Raw genomic sequence first — 21,806 nt, forward strand, 5'->3', positions numbered from 1 at the left:
GGGTGGAAAAAAATCATGATTTTTTTTAAAAAAATCATTTTTGTTGATTTTTTTTTTAAAAATCATTTTTGTTGATTTTTTTTATTTAAATCGATTTTTTTGATTTAAATCAAATCTTTCTCCTCGTATAATACAAGTCACGAACTGAAGAAAAAGCATTAGGAATTAGTATTAAATGCTAATTATGCCATTTAAGTGAAAGTATTGGGGTTGAATTCTGAATTATCCCCAATCGTTAACATATATCAATCCAAACAATGTTTTTTAACCCTTTTAAATTATGGCTCTTTTTAAAGGTAAATTATAGACTTTCAGTCAAGCAGATACAGCACCATCCCTATTTATCCTAGGATCATGGTACATACTCTCTTTAGAATAGAACAGCTTTTGAAACGGTAACATTCACATTTCCTTATCATATCCCTGAAGCGGGTAATTTTGAGAGTAATTGGCATTTTTTTTACTCTTTTTTTTAATTTTGATCCCCTCTGGATTTCCCTGTGTTAACGCACAGATCTCAAAATCAACTGGGAAATACTAAGGGGTGTACAAAATGTGTGTACAAAATTTCAAGCTTCTATCTTGAGTAGTAAGGGTGAGGAAACTATTTAACAATGAGCTAAGAACATTCCCACAATGATCCAGATGACTCGGATGTAATATAAAAATTTCCTCAGACATCCCTATTTATCCTAGGATCATGACGTGTACATTATTCTCTTCAGAATAAAACAAATTTCCAAACGGTACCCTTCAAATGTCTCCACCATGTTAAAAATATATTCTTTTTTGTTTTTAATTTTTACCTCTGTGGGCCCCTCCTCCTGTTTTAAGGCAGAGATCTGAAACAAATCTGAAAAATACTGAGGGGTGCACTGAATAAATGTTCAAAATTTCAATCCTGTATGTACAACAGTAAGCCCTCGAAAAATAATATTCTCCAAATACCCCAGATTCCCGTATAAACAGGATCTCAGGTAACAGTTTCCTGAGACATCCCTATTTGTCCTAGGAGCATAGTACGGGCATCATTCTCTTCACAATAGAACAGCCTTTCAAACGGTACCATTCATATGTCTCCATCTGAGGCGGGAAAATCACGAAAAAAGCATTTTTTTGTTAACAATATCCTTTTTTTAATCATTTTTGCCCCTCTGGACCCCGCTGTTTTCACGCAGAGATCTGAAAACATCTGAAAATTATTAAGAAGTGCACTGAACGTGTGTGCAAAATTTCAGTCTTCTGAATGCAAAATGTAACCCGCCAACTAATAATAATAATACGCATAACAAAAAATATCTTTTTAAATTGATGACGTCATCACACACTATGCCTCAACGTAAAAAGGCGTGAAAGCATATGTAACATGTTCTAAAATGCCTCCTGTCTTGAAGAAAACGAAGTAAAAAGCCTTATTCGTTCTTTTTTAATTGAATAATGAAGATTCTACCCTATCACCTAAAAGTAGGTGATATAATTTAAAAGGTTAAGCATTAAGGAAAAAGTACAGCAACGTTTATCAAAATAACACTTTTTTTCACAAAAGTTACTGATATTTGGCAGGGGCCTATTTTTAAAAACTCAGAACTTAGCTTGCGGCATGAAATACATAAATTTCGCCTAAAGTTATAAAATTAACAAAAAAAAAAAAAAAAAAAAAAAATGAGATAGGACCTCTCTAAATACGCCCTATTATCTGGGAGCAAACAAACAGACACGCACAAAAAAGAATTTTCGTCTTAAATGTCGATGGTGATTTCCCCGTTAGAATAGTTAACGATTTTAAAACCCAAACCCAATGATACGAAAAGAAGAAAGCAGGATTGCTCCGTTACCTGTTCAAAACGGGATTTTCCCTAATCATCCTCTGCATGACACTGGTTTTCATACTATTGCACATTTGAGTCTCATTGAATTATGATTATTAACTTCCATAATCGAAATAGCAGAACAGAAACGGGATTTTACTTATTTTCACTTTAAATTAATTTATTTTGGAATTCGATTTAAATCAACGATTTTTATTTAAAAAATCAAGTGATTTAAATCGTGATTTAAATCAGACTGATTTAAATCAATCCACCCTGCTATATAATAGACGAAATTATTTTAACTATCAATTTTGAGTTCAAAAAAATCTTCAACAGTATATATACAATTATTAATAAGTAATTTCTGTACTTTTTTAAAAAAGCCGGAAATGGAAGTTGTCTTAAAAATATAGGAAGAAAATTATAAAATTTAACTGACATATAGTAAAAGGTCTTTTGTGTCTTACTATATTCACATCTAAATAATCCTAAACGGTTCCTGTTTCTAGTTTGATAAGTATGAGAGTATCCTAATTCATTGTAAATATGATTGTTTTCCTTGATATAAAGCAAACATTGATACATGAAAATTGCAGGAACTGTCATAATTCCTAATTTAACGAAGCTTGACCTACAGTGTGCACAACTGGGGAAACCGAGCATCATTTTACAGATAAATTTGTATTTTCAACAGGCTTTTGATGGAGGACTAATGACCTCAAAGTATCGTGCCATAACTTAAATGACTGTGAATTTGCGCATAATAAACAGTTTTAAGTACCTTTCAACTTACGCACAATCTTAATCTACGTATTAGGTCAACTCCTTTACTAGCTCTAGATTCCACGTTAAGGATATGGTCGTCAATTAAAAACCCACAAAAAGGAGCGGAATATTTTTTAAGTTCTGCATTCGAATTTTTGTTATTATAGGTAAGCACCAAGTCTTTGATCTTATCAGAGTTCATACTAAGCAAGTTGGAAGTACACCAGTCTTTAATAATATCAGAGGTGATGTTTAACATCGACTGACCAGTATAAAGTTCATCTGTAAATAAATAAATAAATAATAATAAAAAAACTAGAAGGATAGTAGGAAGGTAGAGAAATAGTTAATATTTTTGCGTGTATTCAAAATTACGTATAAATAACGAAATGTAAAAGGTGTTAAATTCCATGGTAATTCTTATAAATAAGAGTTAACTATTTCTTTTTCTTATAAGGTAGTGCGAATTATTGTGTTCTAAATTCTAACAATATTAAAGCTGCATTTTTTTTAGTGTTTTTACTATTTTCAATGCCTTGTTCAAATTCTATCGTTTGCACAAAAATCATAAAAACGAAACAAAAAGTAACGTCAAAATGTATGGAGAGGTGGTATCCTTAAAGGAATAATACTTCCAGTTGCATTACTAATTTGTGTTTGTGCATTATAATCAAAATTGTTAGTACCCTGGAAAATCTGCAATGAATACTGGAAAAGTCATAGAAGGTTGGCGGGTGAAGGGTGGCCTTTTCTTACAATACATTTATATTTTTTCTGTAGTTCAGAGCGTAATATTTTATTGTAGAAACCAAACTGTCCTATATTTTTTCAATATCCTGCTGGGAGACCTGGTATAGTGATGTTGAAGATTAGCTCGCAGTGGTTTCCTCGAATGCTAACAGTAAATCATAAGTTTGTTCTGTGTAATGTTAGTAAAGTGAATTTGTATCTGCTTATAGAAAATTGAGATGAGGTTTTCTCAAAAATATTTACAGGTGATAAAATATGGATCCATTACCATGACTCAAGCACCATACGAAATTCGACAGTATGGAAACAAAGAATCTCGTCCCTCAAGGACTTTCATGTGCACCACCTTGCCGGAAAGATCACAGCAACACATTGTGAAAGTAGATTCCCTTTCATTTACCTGTCGACAGACGAATGCACATAGCCGCTCTATAAGACTTCCAACACTTGTGCATAGCATAATTTGAAAGTCTAAAACTTTAACGAAAATAAAAATGTTAATTAATATTTCTTTATGATTTGTTGCAGAAGTTCGATAAAAAGGAAATCGTAGCAGAGAAGGTAGCGAAACTAGCTAAATGGATAAAAGCGGCGAAACATGTTGTAGTTCATACTGGAGCAGGTATAAGCACTGCAGCTGGTATACCTGATTTTAGGTAAGTTTTTATTTTTATTTATCACAACTTGGTAGTATCTTTGTTTCTGAAATGAAATGAAATTTCTAGTTTCACGTCACGCGTTTATTCCTTTATGCAAAGGGAGACGGATGATTAATGAAGATGAACGAATATGAAATAATTTGTGGAATGAAAATGTGTGAGGAGATGAAAGAACCTCGAGAAAACTCACGGCTATAATGTTGGCCACCTAAAAAAATTCGCGTGATCGGGGATCGAACGAAGGATCCCTTGTACCAGAGGCTAGTGCACTACCACTTAGCCGCCGCTTTCCCGGCTTTGTTTTTATTATTATTATATTTTTTGCTGTTTGCATGCAATATGTACTTCTTGTTTAGTTTATGTTTGGTCTATTAAGTTAAAGCTCATCAGCCATTGGTAGAAACACACATTTTATTTCATTCAAGGAGTTCCAAAAAATGAAATGAAATCTTTAGTTTAACATTCCTATGACTTATGCTCTTTAGACTAAAGGAGACGGGTGATTAACGAAAGTGAATGATTACGAGTTAATCAATGGAAGAATGTGCGAGGAAACCGGTTAACCAATGGACATGTTATTGTCTACTACAAACTCATATGATGTGGGATCCAAAATGAATGCTGTTATCTTAGTGTGCTTTTATATGTGTATTGCTTGAAAGTAAGACGTGCCCTAATACTCATGGATATTGTATTAGATTGGGTTCAGTGTGTTATCTTTATTTGTTTATTTATTTACTCACTTATTTCTTCTTCTTCTTCTTCTTCTTCTTCTTCTTCTTCTTCTTCTTATTATTATTATTATTATTATTATTATTATTATTATTATTATTATTATTATTATTATTATTATTATTCCTGTCAACAGTGCATGGCGCATCATCAGGTTACGGATACAGTAGAAATTCTCTAGATATGGAGGTTAGCTGCGAATACATTGAATAGGAAGTCGCGTAGAGACAAGAGGTGGCTCTCCAACTTGGAGATTTGTTGTGAGGTTAACAAATTTATTCTGTAAAAGAAAGTACTTGTTCAGATACATTCATAGAAGCATCGGACTAGGACCAATAGCTTGGAACGACAGCAGCAAAGTAAAATGGACATGAGGTTTGGAACATGGAGTATTAGAAGTCTTTGTAGGGCAGGCACATTAAAATCTGTAACGTGTGCTTAGAGAAATATAGGATGAACCTGGTAAGACTTCCGAAAGTTAGTTAGATGGAAAGGAAAGAGAGTGCACAGGCCGGAAATTTTACGTTCTTTTATGGGGAACAGTAATTAAACAAGTTTAATTTGTTAATGATAGACTTCCTTTTATTGCGCTTAAGGGTCGGTGGTGCGATATTATTGTTTTAAACGTACACGCCCCAACAGAAGATAAGGATGATAATTTAGAGGACAGTCTTTACGAAAAAGTAGAGCGTATATTTGACCAACTCTCGCGATACCATATGAATATTCTATTAGAGGATTTCAATGCGAAGTTAGTATGAAAGGATATTTTCACACCGATTGTAGGGAACGAAAATCTGCATAAGGAAAGTAATGACAACGGCATTAGACTTGTGAAGTTTGCAACATCCTAAACTTTTATTATGGAGAGTACAAAATTCTTATACCGCGACATTCATAAATATATTTGGGACTACACCAAACGAAAACATACAATCAAAATGATCACGTTTTTCTAGATAGAAGAAGACAGATCAGCATGATTGATATTCAGTCGTTTAGAGGAGCTGACTGTAATACTGATCACTACCTGGGAGTAGCGATTATAAGAGAAAAATATCATTGAGAGAAGGAAATATTCAGTGTCTAAAAATGAAGAGATTTAATTTTAAGAAATTGGAGAGGGTCAGGCGAAAGGGGAATACTAGATTGAAGTATTGAGTAGATTTTCGATTTCAGAAGGTTCGGAATTCATTAGTGTTGAGGATACGTTGATTTAAATTAAGAGATTGATTAAAATTTCAGCAAAAGAAAAATTGGGACACGTGGAAATACATAGAAAAAAACTATGATTTGGCCACAAATGTACTAAACTAGCAGAGAGAAAAAAGCAGGCAAAACTATGTTGGCTACAAAATCCGAACGATATAACTGCACATATTTCATTAACATTAGGTGGAAAACTTCCATAATTTTTAGAACAAGGACACGTGATTTTTTGAAATCTAAAATATTTTAAAGTTCAAGATAATAGTAAAGACAAAAATATTCGAGACATGTGTAAGGGCTTGAATGAATTTTAAAATGGCTGTCAACAGCGCACTTACATATTAAAAAAGACGGACGAATAAATCTCACGGATACTAATAGTATTTTGAATAACTGGAAAGATTTCTTTGACAATTTGTTTAACACACAGCCGGAAAATAATAATTGTGGCAAAAATGAAATGCATAAAGCAGAACCGATATTCCAGAACCTAACCGAACAGAAGTAGAAACTGCTGAAAAGAAATTAAAGTATCACAAATCTCTGGTTGTAGACGGAACTCCTATTGAGTTAATTTTAGGTGGAGGGGAAACATTGTCAGAGATGCACAAAGCCATTCTCGTCATTTGGAACAAGGAGAAATTGCAGCAAGAGTGGAAGTAATCAATCATTGTTCCAATTCACAATTGTAATAATTATCGATGCATCTCTCTTTTGGCAACATCCTATAATATCCTCTCAAATATTCTGTTAGGAAAATTGATCCTATACGCAGACGACATTATTGGAGATTATCAATGCAAATTTAGGCGAAATCGAACAACTATCGACGAGATTTTTACGAGGATAGTTGCAGAAATACCTAACCTGACTTACAGATGGCGGTTGTTGTTTGAAAATCATTACTCTGGTCGAAATTCGAAAGTACCAGTCTTATGAAGATTAAAGGAGCAGTTCGAGTTAAAAACGAGTTTGGTGCAATAGTAAGAGAAACAAAAAATAAGAGACCCGTATTTTTTTATATCTTGATAGGCCGTCTCGTTCAGCTTCTATAGGTATTTGTTTTTGATGAATCGTCAATGGTGACGTCATGGGTGGGATATGCGAGAAACTGAGTCAGCAACCACTCCTTGTACGCAGCTGATAAACCTTTAATAGTGCATTGGATTTAATAGGTTGTGTTTTGGATTTGTTAGCAGACTTGCTCTGTGTTGAATTCTTGAGGGAAATTTTTGTTAGTTGTTTTTCCTATAGCATTAGTATAAAAAAGAGTAGAGAGAGAGCAGTAATTACGTTTGTTGTGCGAAACAGTGTTTCTTCCGGACATGTTTTTAGGGTGGCACTGTCTCTCGGAGCTTTGAGAGGAGACCAAAATAATACGTCTATAATGTAATAAATATAATAGTACTGTGTAAAAATAATGTGCCTCTCCGAATACTAAGTGTCCCTTCCCCCCCCCCCCCCGAACTTTTTTCTGAAAGAAACACTAATGTGAAGTAGGAAACGCGTGTTAGTACAGCGCGGGCTGTGTCTGTGAAGTGAAGTAGAAATATCTAACACCTGCTGTGTTTTCGGTTGTAATTCTTGTGCAATTGAAGCTGAGGACGTAAAGTATCTTTTCTTACGTTTCTAAGTCGTGAGAAATCACCAGATCGATATAAATTATGGCCCAAGAAAATCAATGGGAAAAAAATGTACCAAATAAAATCGCTCGTGTTCCAAACATCTTGAAGAGCCTGCCTTCGAGAAGTAAAGTTTACTGAAAGAAAAGTTAATGCCAGTGGCGGATCTAGACTGGGGCCGGGGGCCTAGGCCCCCAGTTTTAAGTGACAAAATTGATTTAAGCTATTATTTATATATTTTTGAAAGTTTTTAGTAAACATGATATACATATCATAGTCTGGGTTCTGACTCCCCCCGCTGAATTTTTACCGTCTAGATCCACTTCTGGCTAATGCCAGGATAATTATTTACACGCAAACTGAGAAAGAATGCTGTTCCAATTATATTATTGAAAGGTTTAAAATCCGAGCCATTGAACAAGCACCGATCTATGTCTAGTTACCAACGTACGAATATCGTACAAGACGCAATTGACGGTTGTAGTCAAGACGAGGCATTAGAGGGTAATAGAGACGATGTCACTCATGATTCTGAAGATACTGCTTTAGAAATAGGCTATACAATGTGAATTAGGGAGTGAAATATACCGGCTTGTAGAAGGAATCAGTGACGATGATTGTTCCTCAAGACATTGATCCATCGTTTAATTTCTCTGTATCATGTGACAATGATGATGAAACGGGTGATGAGAGTTGTTCCGCGGACAGCTATGAGAATAACAGAAATTTAACCGGTGAAGTGTTTTTCGTATTCTAGCAAACTTTACAGATGTTATTTCATTTTTGCCTCATATGCTGCGCTCCTGTACATACCTTGAAGCACAAAATTATAGGGTCAGCGTTAAAAATTGCAACAAAACGTGAAAATGAATATACTTATGTTTGAGAATCGGAAGAATGATTAAAGAAAAGGTACTTAGGTATTGCAGCAATCTCGTCCGCCATCTATTTACATGATATCGGGTTCGATTTTTTTTTTGAAACGCTGAACTTATGCTTTATAGGATACGTTTTATAATATTATAAAAACGTTTGTACAGCCCACCATCAGATATCATTTTCTACATGCAGATGATATTTGTAAGTCTTTGCTATCAGTTCTGGAAAAGGAAACCGCACTTAGAACGTGCCACCGCACCTCTCACAAACGAAATGCTTGGCACTGTGTAGTATGTAAGCCTGCTCTCGCTCCTTGCCCACCTATGACGTCATCACAAAATCTTTCTTCCTCTTACTCGGTAACGACTGAACGTATCGCGATCAAACAAACACCATTCCTTTTAGAATTTTTAACTCTACAAATGGAAATAAATTGTAAAAAATGCATTTCTAAGTCGAACTGCTCCTTTAAGTTAAGTTTGAAGACATTAAGTTCATTAATATTTGTCTGGTAGCCACCAGTAGTGAACCCTTTCAATGAATTTGTAAACATAAAAAAAGATAAGTAATCATTATGTGATACAATACTTTCATTTGAAAGCTCTCTGTGCAACCAATATCAAAGCTGAGCTAGATTGCACTCTGGAGGAGTCTACATCTTCGTTTACAACAGTAAAATATTAGAGTTTAAACGAGGCCGTACGAACAACAAAGAGAAACATTGCAGTGGTCGATAAAATGAGATGACATGCAAATGTGATTAAGAAAATCCACAAAATGGTATTAAATGACCGTGGATTGAATGTGCGAGAGCTAGCAGACATGTTAGGCATTTTATAAAGTGCTGTAGATCGCATATTGATGGAAAATTTCGACATTAGAAAGCTACGCGTGAGATGGGTGCCGCGTTTGCTCACAATGGAAGGAAGAACAGGGTCGTGAGAATGTTTCAGTCCAGTTCCATCTGCTGGCAAGGTCATGGCGTCAGTTTTTTGGGATGCGTTTGAGATAATTTTAATTGATTATCTTCAAAAAAGGAAAAACGATCAACGGCAAGTGTTATGCAAACTTATTGCAGCGTTCGACAAGAATAAATGGTCGCATTTGGCGGAAAAGAGAGTTAGTTGTTTTATGAAGACGAGGCACCAGTTCACACATGCGTTATGGCGATGGGCAAAATCAATGAACTAAGGTTCGAATTGCTTTCTCACGCACCCTCTTCTCCACATTTAGCTCCATCAGGTTATTTTTTCTTTGCAAATTTGAAAAAATGACTCTGTAGTAAAAGATTTCCAAATAATATAGAAGTGGAGTCTAGTTAATTGCTATTTTGCGGAGCTCGACGGTTCACACTAGAAACAGGAGTATCGAAGCTATTGAACATTGCTGAGAAAAGTATATCGAGCTAAAAGGAGACTAGAAATAAAGATTTTTTTTTTATTTTATTTTATTTTATTTTATTTATTTATTTATTTATTTATTTATTTTGTGTATTTCTTTATTAGGTCGGGTACTTTCGGGACTACCCTCGTACCATTCGTCAAATAGTTGAAAAAAATGGGAATACATCATTATTAAATCAATACACGGTACATCAGTTATTTATTGATTATAGGAAGGCTTACGACTTGGTTGGGAAGGAGATATTGTATAGCATTCTTACTGGGTTCGATACACCGAAAGAGACAGTTGATTAATAAAGATGTGTTTAAATGAATCCCAAGTAAAGCCCGAATAGGAAAATATTTGCACGCGAGCTTTTACGTCAAGGATGGCCTGAAACAAAGGGATACGTTGGTGCCATTATTATTCAAATCATGTTCTTCAATACGCTACAAGTAAAATAAAAGAAAACCATGGCCTAGAGCTGAATGGAATTCACCATATTATGGTATATGCTGATGATACAAGTCTGATAGAGGATGATATGAGTAAAGAAAACTAAATACATATAAGTTCACTGTGGTTATAATGCTGTAAATTATGGATACCTTAAAGTCTCAAATAATACTGTGGACGAAGTGGATACTTTCAAATATCGAGGATCAACATTAACAGATCAAAACCATATCCACGAAGAAATTAATTTCTGATTAAAGTTAGGAAACTTGTGTTATTATTCAGTTCAAATTCTTTTGTCTTTGAGAATTTTATAGAAGAATTTAAAGTTTAAAATATATAAAACGATAACTATGCCAGTCATGCTGTATTGTTACGAAACATACTCACTTACTTTTAGGGGAGAACGCAGACTGAAAGCATTTGAGAACAAAATACTGAGGTGGAAATTCGGACCCAAGAGGGATGGAAATGCGGAATGGCTGAAACTTCGTAACGAAGAATTGCATAATTTATACCTTTACCAATCATTATCAGGGTCATCAAGTCTGAGAGTCTCAAGTGGGCACGTCATGTAGCTAGAATGGAAAAATAGTAGAAATACTTCGAAAACTTTAACTGGAAAACCAATCGGAAGAAGTCGGTTAGGAAGTCCTAGGCGCAGATGGGAGGAAAATATTAAGATGAAACTCACAGAAATACAAATACAAAATAGAAATTGAATCCAGTTGTCTAAGGACAGAAATCAAGGAATAGCTTTTGAGAAAGCGGTATTGAATCTCTGGGTTTCATGGGTTAGTGACTTAGTTGTTATTATTATTATTATTATTATTATTATTATTATTATTATTATTATATCATGCTCAATGTCGGAGCAGTCAAAGAAATATGAGAAAGGTAAGAGTCAGGTGTCCGTGTTAACCATTATACGTATTTACAATTTCAAGTTTGTTGCAAGGTTTGAAAGAAATTAAGTTTATAAACTTTTTTTTTTTTTTTTTTTTTTTAAATAATTACTTGCAGAGGCCCAAAAGGAGTATGGACCCTGGAAGCAAAAGGACTGAAACCGGAAATAAATATATCGTTTGATGACGCTGTTCCGACTAAAACACACATGGCTCTTGTAAAGCTAGTTGAAAGTGGTAAGCTATATATGCATGTTCAGTGATATTTCGTATGTTTTAAAATTGTATATGAAGCTGATGTTAGATTAATGAAGGGTAAGGGGGAAAAAGAAGGAATGTCACAAAACTGCATTTTTGAGAAAATGGCGTTTTAACATTGAAAACCGCATAAAAAGAATAGGGTTAGTTACATCTTTTGCCCCTTTTTACATGGACATTTTTACATCTACGCATGCATGGCATATACAGTCAAATAGTACCAAGTCACCAACAGATAGGACAAAGTACCCGAAAAAGCTCATACATGGACATTCCTTGTTTTTTTTTTTTTTTTTTTTCCTTTGCATTATAGTTAAATTGTAAGGAACGCAGTTTATAATACAAGTCTCATTTTAAGTATTCGTATAGTAAACAAATTCATCTGTCCAAGTATCTTTTATCCTGCTTTTTCGTCGGAGCATAACCTTGTACATATACTTGTACAGCAGGTGTTATTTTTCAGATGTGGAAGTAGAACTATCCACACATTTCATTTAACTTAAAAAATTTAATCATAGAATGCTGTCTTAGTCAGCTCCGACAAAAACAACAAGATCAAAACTTGCAATATTAAACAAATTTTTCACTGTACAATAATTTAAGGTAAGATGGTCATAGCCGCATCAGTTACATAACTATAACAGTGAGCTAAATTTAGAATTATTTTCTGTTTTCTCGTATGTGATGCATAATTTCGTTTGCATTTTTATTTCTCAAGTAGTGTTTCCATCAGGTCAAGATAGCGTGTGCAGAGTTATTTTCTATTAAGAGAAATAGAAACGTATTAATTGCTTCGTAGACTTTTGCAAGGGTCCTCTTAGTAATCTGAGACAAAACAGTGACCTTTCTTTGTAAGGACAAAAGTTAAAGAGTTGTTATAAAGTAGAACACACAATTAATATGAAGAAGGTATCGTAGTTCACCCATAAGATTTTGCTAAAACGTCATGTACAAATAACTTTCTTCAAAGTGACTGCGTTCCTAGTGTATGCAGAGCTTCGCATGATTTGAAACCAACCACGCTGTGTTAGTTTGTTTGTTAAGCTTTTCGTTGATCAACTTGAATAATATTTGCAAATATTAACGTAATTGCAATGTAGTAGTATTTTTTCTTATTCGAATATTGTGGACCTCTTATCTACACTGTTATCTGATTCGCGCAATATTTTTACGTTACCTATATCTAATTTCCAGAAACAGCATACAAGGCCAATTTATACTGGAATAATTAACCATAAACATCAATAACATTATTGGGAAAGAGAATTTATCCAGATCTTTTTTTGTGATACTTAAAAGTACCATCCCGGCATTCTCCTGCTGGAACAGGAAAACTGTATTTCTATTAAATTATTTATAGATGAAATGGCGTATTTCGTGAACATTAGCAAGAAAATAGATACAAGGGGAAAATAACTGAACAATGTTGAATCTTTCGTCTGTCTGCCTCTCATTTTCCTAATGTATATACAGTATATGTAAAGGATCTCCGTTAGGTTATTTTGAATCGAGCGTTACATACGATACAAAGTGAGGAGAGATTTATTGCGTTCAGCAGCTATCGCTCTAGTAAGATAAATGGTCGAGGGAAAAAAAAGCACGTGCCTCAGTGAGTTTTAATGTGTACCCCGGTGATGATAGACAGATATCGTAGCGGTTGTCAATTTCCGCGTTTTCTCTACCAAGAGTGTCTTCGGTAATACTTTCAAATGCTTTTCAGAAGCGCGCTTTGAGATAATTAACACTGAAATTTTTCACTGTACACCATGTTATTCACATGATCCAACAAGAAGAATCATATGGGTTAAGTCTCAACATCTTGGTGTCCAAGGAGTGGGTCCTTCTCTTCATGTCTCAAGGAAGGGATGATTCAAAGTAAAGGTGGAGATGGAGTGGGGATTCTGTGTTGTTGCAGGATTACCTGAAACGATTCAGTTTCCACTTCAATGATCTGAGAGAACACAAAATTTTCACGGGTTACTCCTGGCAGACTACGCGAGCATGGTGAATTACAAGGGCGAAAACCGTTAGAATTATTGCCCATAATCCACTGATTTTCGATAGCTTCGTGTCCCATGTCTTTTTTCTTCCCCTTCAATATTCTCCCCAAATCTCATCATTCATTTTCGAAGACAATATGTACTTAGGTATATAAACGAGGAATTAATAATAAAAAAGATTGATTGATTGGGTGTTAATCATGACGTCAGCGATAATAAAAGCACATATACACATATTTATCTAATAAGATATTACAAATTAGTTAAAAAGATTGTTAATAAGCATTTCTTTAACGTATATTTAAAACGAAGGAAAATACTTAGAAACATTTAACAGATTGAAAAAAAATGATGCTTCATAGAATAGTGTGAAATACGATTTCTCTATTTGTCTCTCTCCTTTTTCTTTCCTCTTTCTGAATGAAAGACAGAAATAAGAGGAAAATCAGTGAGTGAGTTACATACTTACTTGGATAAGCAAAGTAAGTAAGTAAAAAAAAAATGGTGATACGATAGATTAACAGATTAACGAGGCCTGGAATATTCAAATTGGAAAACCGCAAGTAAATATCAAATTTGTCATTTAAATAAACGATGGTCAAAGAGAATCTTGCTGCGCAGCTTGGTCGAAGAGAAGCAAGAGGAACAACTTGCCGTCAGATGACAGTGTGGTTAATTTACAAGCATATGGGACAGTGCATGTACTAGAAACGTAGTCACGTTGAAGAAGAGAATTTGTTTATAACGACCGAAGAAATTCTAATGGGTAGACTAGGATGAGTTTTTGGGAAAATGCTGTCATTTGGTCCGAAGTTTCAAGAAAAAACTTTAGAAGCCTATGAAATCTTATGGTTAACCTTGTGACTTCTTAGACCGAATTTGTGATAAACCACGCTCCTTAACAAATCACAGTTACTATTCGTTGAGCTTCTACAATCTCAACAAATGGCAATCCGGTATTGGTCAGTGTCTACAGGGTGTCCATAAAGTTGGGTACAAGGGGAAAAAAACACATTTTAGTCAATTTAATGTTAATGAATAATATTTTCAATATCATTTCTGTGTTGTTCAATGCATAATTTGAAGCGCTTTGCAAGATTAAAGTGAACTCGATGGAATGGGTCTGAATTGCTGTCGATTTCAGCACACTGACTGGCAATGCTTTCTGTCAGGTGGTTTACGTTTCTAATCTTCATCGAGTAAACTTTATCTTTCAGCATACCCCAGTAAAAAGAAATAAAGGGGAGAAAGGTCTGGCGAACGAGGGGACCACTCCACATGACCTCCCAATCCAGTGACGAAAATTGTTATTCAACCAATCTCTAACAGCTGCAGCAAAATGGGCAGGGGCCGCATCCTGCTGAAACCAGTCTGGAAGTCTGTAACCCAAACGCTCAATTTGAGGCATTAATTTGTCTCTCAGCAAGTTCAGATATGTTTCACCCGTTACATGTTCATCAAAGAAGAAAAGACCTAGCATATGAGCTTTCCACAAACCACACCACACCATCGCTTTTTGGCAGCCCTGCTGTTTGGATGGACTCATCCAATGTGGGTTGCCTTGAGACCAGTAAAACAAATACGTTGACGATGAGGGTATCGAAGGTTAAATTCTTCCGCAATTTTCCAATACGACCATCCTCCTATTCAACTTAAGAGTACCAACTCGACTTGTTGTTCTTTAGGCAGAGCCATCATTCAATCTGGAAAAACAAAAACAAATTATTAGAATTCCCTACATACCGAGACTTTATGGACACACTGTACATATTACCCAATCATACATACAGACCACAGAATATAACTTTTACCAGGTATTAAATAGAGCAACATAAATAAAATAAAACAAATAAATTATAAGAATATTATAATATAAAGAATTAATTTTGGAATAAAATACGTTCAATTCATTACCTTATTGCCTTGTTTCCTTGTTTTTTCTACCCTTTTCATTTTCATATTAACAGCTACTTTCCCTCTCAAGACCTTTTGTTCCTTTCCAAAATATCCCATGTATTCTTTTACATATTTGTAAACAAGAAATTTTCTCCCTCTTGAACCTTACATCCTCTCTGTATTGTTATATATTGACGCCTCACATGAAGCCATAAAGCTTTTCTTGACCTGCCTTCCAATTGTTTACAAAGGCCTCCTAACGTCCACTTTCTGATCATGAGAACCAGTCCCTTGTTGCAATCCCAGTTCCACATGTCTATCAAAGAAACATTAGAAATTCAGATATGAAATTTGTCCTATACCAGTTTGATCTAATATCCCATCACGAAGATAACATATACTTTTAACCATTCCGGTAATTGAGATCCTTCCAACGTCATTAACATCCGTAAATACGTCTACTTTTCAGTATTCCATACTTGAATTTCTCTCGATCCGAAATTACGATCACCGATATTTGTATAGCGTCCAAATTTCCCATTTATCAGTCTCAGAATAACTTAAAGATTTGATATACTTTTTCCGTAAGTATACTCAAAATACTCTCCCCAGACTTTTCCATATGTCTCAGAATGAGATGAGGAGACATATATTACCATCATATAGGCGAAGCGCTCTTTTGATCTTGATGTCTATAATATCCTACCACACTACACTTCACCTCTGGTGCTTGGGGTCCCGGGTTCGATCCCAGCCCCCGCCAAGTGAACTTTGTGGTGGACAAACACCGTGTGCGTGGGTTTTCTCGGGGTTCTCCCGTTTCCTCCCACTTTCTTCATTCCACCATTTCATTCATTACTCATCATCACCGTCTCCTTTAGCCTAACCGGCATAACCGTGGGACGTATAACTCAAAAGATTTCATTTTTCACACTACACTTTAGTTTCCCATACACCTATTACCTTCGCCATTCTACATACTCATCACTCTGCAGTGTCTTTCATTATTTTCATCATCACTGATGTTTATTCTGCTTCGCAACATCTTTAAAAAAAATGTTACCTTCTGCATTAAATTATATTTTGCTTTTTATTTATTATTTCTTAGGTTTCCTGCGCTCTTACCGATCTACCCGTCTCATTAATTATATCTTCCTCCACTAAGTTCTTTAACCTGGCTGTATAATCACGTGACCTTGCACTGAATCACTGTGATATCGCAGATACTTCCCCGGTCTTAATTTCTTTTTTCTTCTCCAGAATCCTTTTCCATCTATCTAATGAAGCCCTTAGCGAAACTTTTTTATTGAGTAATTATATTTTCTTTCTTTTTTAGTAAATATTTCATTTTCCGTTGGTGCTTGGGGATTCTTTTGTATCAGACTTAACTTTAAACGACTTAGAAAATCATTTTTTATAAATTATTTCCATTTGTAGAGTTGAAAATTCTAAAAGGAATGGTGGTTGATCGCGATACAGTGAGTCGTTAGCGAGTAACAGAGGAAAAAAGATTTTGTGATGAGTCACCTGTAGTCAGGCTGCGAGAGCAGACTTCCATTAACATAGTGCCAAGCGTTTCGTTTGTGAGTGTTGCGGTGGCACGTTCTAAAGTTCGATTTCCTTTTCCAAAACTGATTGCGATGACTGACAACTTCAAGCCTTCAGTTCGAACCTCGAGCTAGTGGCAGCGGAGGAAGAAAAACAAATTCAGATAATCCTTTTCGTGGTCATTGCTGTTGCGAAAACTTGGACTGGTGCTGTTTCAGATGTTGCTCTCATATGGCTACCGAAGAAGAAAGTACATGTTATGTTGAGAGCGAGACAATAAATAATGTCAGAGGAAGTGCTGAGTATATAAGATTACACAAAAACTGTACTAGTGTTATTGTAAATATTGATACTTTAAATACCGCCAGACAATTCATGAAATAAACTCCAAAGACAAAATTGTGAAAGGTAAGTTGACATCGAACAGAAACGCTATGCAGCGATTTATGGCTTACAGATAGTTCGTGTACTGGGTCAATTCATGGAATACACTAGGAAAAATGTATGAAAAGTGATACGAGCTTGTGTGGTAGAGAAAATCCGTGAAACATTCCCTGAAGCGAATAACATTTATGTGGGTTTTAGAACATCTGTTGACGGAGAGGAATACGATTATTTTGATTAGGTTTTGCATCGAATATACAAACATGTAATATGTATATATATATATATATATATATATATATATATATATATGTATATCCTATTCTAAATCATTGCATTCGATAATATTAAAAAAAAGAGAAACGTAAAAAAGGAAGACTCTTATACTTACCCGTAAATTTACAAATCTTCTTCCTCACCGCATATAGATGGCCGAGGTATCGGAGCGATGTTCCTGGGAACTTCTGTTGCGAATGTGTCTTTGAAAAAAGATAAGCTTTGTTCACTTATCACATCCATTACACTGCTTTGGAATGATTCATGCCATGAGGTAGTTTTTACGTCGTACGTTGTTTTCTTTATCCATTGTTTAGTAGCCTTTGAAAATTGGTTTGAAGTCTGTTTCTTTGCAATTTTGCAATTTACGTTATTGTTATGATCCAGTACCGGTAGCATAGTTCTGGTCACCATACCGTCATAAGAAAAATGCCGTATTGGAGTGTATTTGAGTCGTTCATTGTGATACTGTTCTAAAGCACTTGTATGACAAAAACGATTAGTGTGATTTAAATCTTGTGAGAGTTGTGGGTCAGTCACTATTTTTCTTAAAACTTGAAAGTCATGGGATTCAGGATGTAACCATTCTTTTTCTTGTAATATGGGTCCATGCTCACATTTTTTAAATATATTTTTGTCATTCCATTCATGTACATTTGCAATATGATCAGGGACGTAGTGTCCATTAAGGCTATAAAGCTTAGCGTATCCATTTATTTATACATTAGCCTGAAATGTTGCTTTTGGACATTGATGCAATTAATTTTATTTAAATGGATTTAAATGGAACAGGGTGTCTATCGGTCACGAAAGTCACGAATGTCACGAAATCAGAAAACGGTCATAAAAGTCACGAAATTTAGCTTTTGGGTCACGCTTTTTTAAACTGTACAAATGTAAGTACAGATTGGAAAATTTCGTTCTATAAAACGTCAAAATTCACCACCAAAAATGTCTATGATCGGCTTTAGACGCTACCAAATCGCAAGCAAAGTACGTTTCTATCGCATGGATGAAAATTCGGCCTAATTCGCACCCAAATTTGCTCTTGAAAATGTTAGGAAATTTTATGATTTGGTGAAGAAAAGGTCACGAAAAAGTCGCAAAATTTCATTTTGGAACTTTAATAGACACCCTGTGGAAGCTTCTGCAAGAACGCATTGAAGGCTATCGGCGGCTAGCCTTCCGCTTCTCTCATGGAATTAGGAGAATGGGACGGTGACAATCACTTTCTCGCCACCCTCAGCAGACGAAAACTATTTAAGCTATTCACAAATTCAACATGATGCAACGAAAGTAGTAGAATGCTGACGAAAAGCTAGCCTTTCGGTGTTCGGCGAAACAAAAGCGACAGGATGCGGTCTTGTAAGAAAGTATAGAACAGAGACTATGAAAAATTTAAAAGCTCGCATTCAGTAACAAGTTTTGACCAAAAAAAAAAAGTTATGTTATTGTGAATAGTATTAATACATCAGGGACCTTATAGCGTACTGGTTTGCGTTATTACATCGTAAAATTTACATTTTAGTTTTCGATAATTGATATAGCAGTTATAATGGTTTGTTGCATTTTTTGCGTTGCGTTGCTATCCGAAAGCTTTTCGAAGATCAATACTGAAGAAGGCCTCAGATGAGGTATAGTTTTTTTTTTTTTTTTTTTTTTTCATATTTTCAATCTAAAAATAGCTTTTTCTGTAAAAATCATCAATTGACTGTGAGCTGCTGCTCCACTGTTTTCCATTAGTATGCTGATATGTGTTGTGTGTGAAGTGGTTAAGTTTGTGTCTATGATTTGAGGAACTTACAATATAGCCATATATCCGTTTTTATTTGTTTCTTTGAAACAGTAATACAGTGTATGTGTGTGTTAGTGAAGGGACATATGTAGATTTACTATGGCCTTATCGCGGAACTTGGTGGACGATCTCCTTGAGAACGAGACATATTTCGCCCGCCTCACATTAGAGGAAAAAATGGGAAAAAAGAACAAGCGACCCACTCCATCTCTCTTGCTTGTGCAAAAGAATGGGAAGCAAACAAGACATTTTCAACCTAAGTGGTACCACACAAGAGCATGGTTAACTGAAAGCGCAAAAAGAAATAGGCTCTTTTGTTTTTACTAGTTATTTTTCGCATGGAACAATACAGAATGGTGCATAAAGGGGGTGAGGGAAGAAAGCCTAAAAAATTTACAGAACTGGGGAAAATCAGAATAGATCATGCTCTTTCAGAGGCCCAACGACTTGCTGCTATAAAACACAATGACAAAGTTGAAGAAAATAAACGTTTCGAAAAGACTAATTGGTACAATTTGTTTTCTAGCACAACAGGAACTTTCTTTTCGTGGTATTGACGAAACAAAATTGTCAATGAATAAGGGTAATTACTTAGAAGTTTTAGACTTTCTAGCAGAAGAACCATATATATTCCAATGCTGTATTTAAGCGCACTTCTCCGGATATTCAAAAAGACATTATTGACTGTATTACGGAAATAATTAATGAAAATATACTGAAAGAGATACAAAATACTCCTTTTGTTTCTATTTAAGCCGATGACACAACTGATGTGTCAACCAAAAGTCAACTGAGCGTAATCTTTCGTTATGCCAATGTTGAAACTGGAAACATAGAAGAGAGGTTTGTTGGCTTCTTTGATGTATCAAACGACAGAACAGCGCAATGTCTTGCTAAAATTTTGGTAAACATTCTGAAAGCGTGGGAAATCGATTCAAATAAATTAGTAGCACAGATGGCTGTAGTGTAATGACAGGAAAGTCAGGAGGAGTTCATACTATTATTAAAGAAACCTTTCCACATTCTGTATTTATCCATTGTTATGCTCATCATTAAATTTAGTGTTACTTAATTCTTGCAAGCAAATACGTAAAGTAAAATTATTTGTTGCAAGTATTAGTGGATTTCACAGTTTTTTCAGTCGGTCAAGCAAAAGAAGCGAATTATTTCGGGAAAGGGGTTTTAAATTGCTAAGTCCTTGTGACACTCGGTGGAACTACCAGTTGCGTGGTGTTGCCACAATATTGGAACACTATCCAGAACTTAAATCTGCTTTAAGTGACATCATAAGTAACATAGGTGGGACTCAAATTCTGTTCACATTGCAGTTGGGTTAACAAGAGACTTGTGTGATTTGACATTTGTTTTCCTGCTAAAGTTATTCAATGTATTTTTGTGCATTCGAGTGTACTTTTTGATATCCTGCAAAGTAAAATATCAGATATTAAACTATGCAATAATGAAATTTTAAACTGCATTAGATCTATTAAGAAATTAAGATCTGAAGAAGTCGTATTAAGTTGTGTTTGCTTCGTCTTTGCTCCACATTCACTGGTACATTTATTCCAAAAGTCATTTCAAATCCATCATTGTAAAGTTAAGATAATCTCAAAAGATTCAGCATGTAATGTAATGTAATGCATTTGAGAGAAATATATTCAAAGTCTTAGAACTACGTAGGTGGAATTAATCCAAGCAAATTGAAAGGAAGGGATATGTGTAACATTCTTATCATGTTCCATTGTCCTAACTAACCATCCAAATATAAATACATTATGTGTGTAAACATCAGCATACAGAGTGATGTCGCATATGCTTAGAACGATCCGACATACAATAGCACAAGCATTAATGTCGAAAAAAATATACCCGAATAGGCAAATAATCAGTAGAAAATAGACTTATTTTTACATGTACTCAGTAACTTCGGAATGGGCCGACAATTTTAATTCAGTTTTCTGTGACATAGAGAGGTACAGCACCCAAAGTTAATCCCAGTTGGTCAGTTCGTTGTTTAAAAAAACATGTAGGGAGGCATACTAATTTTTTGTTGGGGACTGTACAATAATATATTGAATAAGTTAGAAGAAAATTCTATGTTCAACGTTCACGTTATAAAAAGGAACAATAAATGCGGTTTGTATAAATAATTTTATTATTCAAAAACACATTTCAATGTCCCTATATCACAATACGTCCTCAAAATGATCCCTAATTGTTTATGATGCAAGTACTAATACTTCGTATTGTGCGTTTCTGAATATTTTGCAGCTTTATCGTACCAATAAAAGCTACAGCATCATACGATCTTACTGCCAGTTTTCCTCCGTAGTGTGGTGGATTAACATGCAGTATGACTTGGAGGTTGGACTTTAACCCTACGTAAATTCTTACACAGGATATTTTGTGCGATACAAATGTGCATGATTAATAAGTTCACTATAAAAGAAGACGTATGATTCACATTTCAGATATTTG

General features: G+C 34.9%; 1 protein-coding gene across 2 annotated transcripts in view; it reads left to right on the forward strand.

Moving 5' to 3' along the window:
* Window positions 1-21,806, forward strand: part of Sirt6 (sirtuin 6) — a 54,894-nt gene that overhangs the window by 18,648 nt on the left and 14,440 nt on the right. For both annotated transcript variants that reach the window (XM_081734095.1, XM_081734096.1), the window contains exons 2-3: window positions 3,855-3,982; window positions 11,290-11,408. In XM_081734095.1, coding sequence (XP_081590221.1) covers window positions 3,855-3,982; window positions 11,290-11,408 — 247 coding nt within the window. The remainder of the gene's footprint in view (window positions 1-3,854; window positions 3,983-11,289; window positions 11,409-21,806) is intronic.

The sequence above is a fragment of the Thermobia domestica genome, chromosome 12, assembly GCF_964235325.1.
Source record: "Thermobia domestica chromosome 12, izTheDome1.hap1.1, whole genome shotgun sequence".
In the NCBI taxonomy this organism is placed as follows: Eukaryota; Metazoa; Arthropoda; class Insecta; order Zygentoma; family Lepismatidae; genus Thermobia; species Thermobia domestica.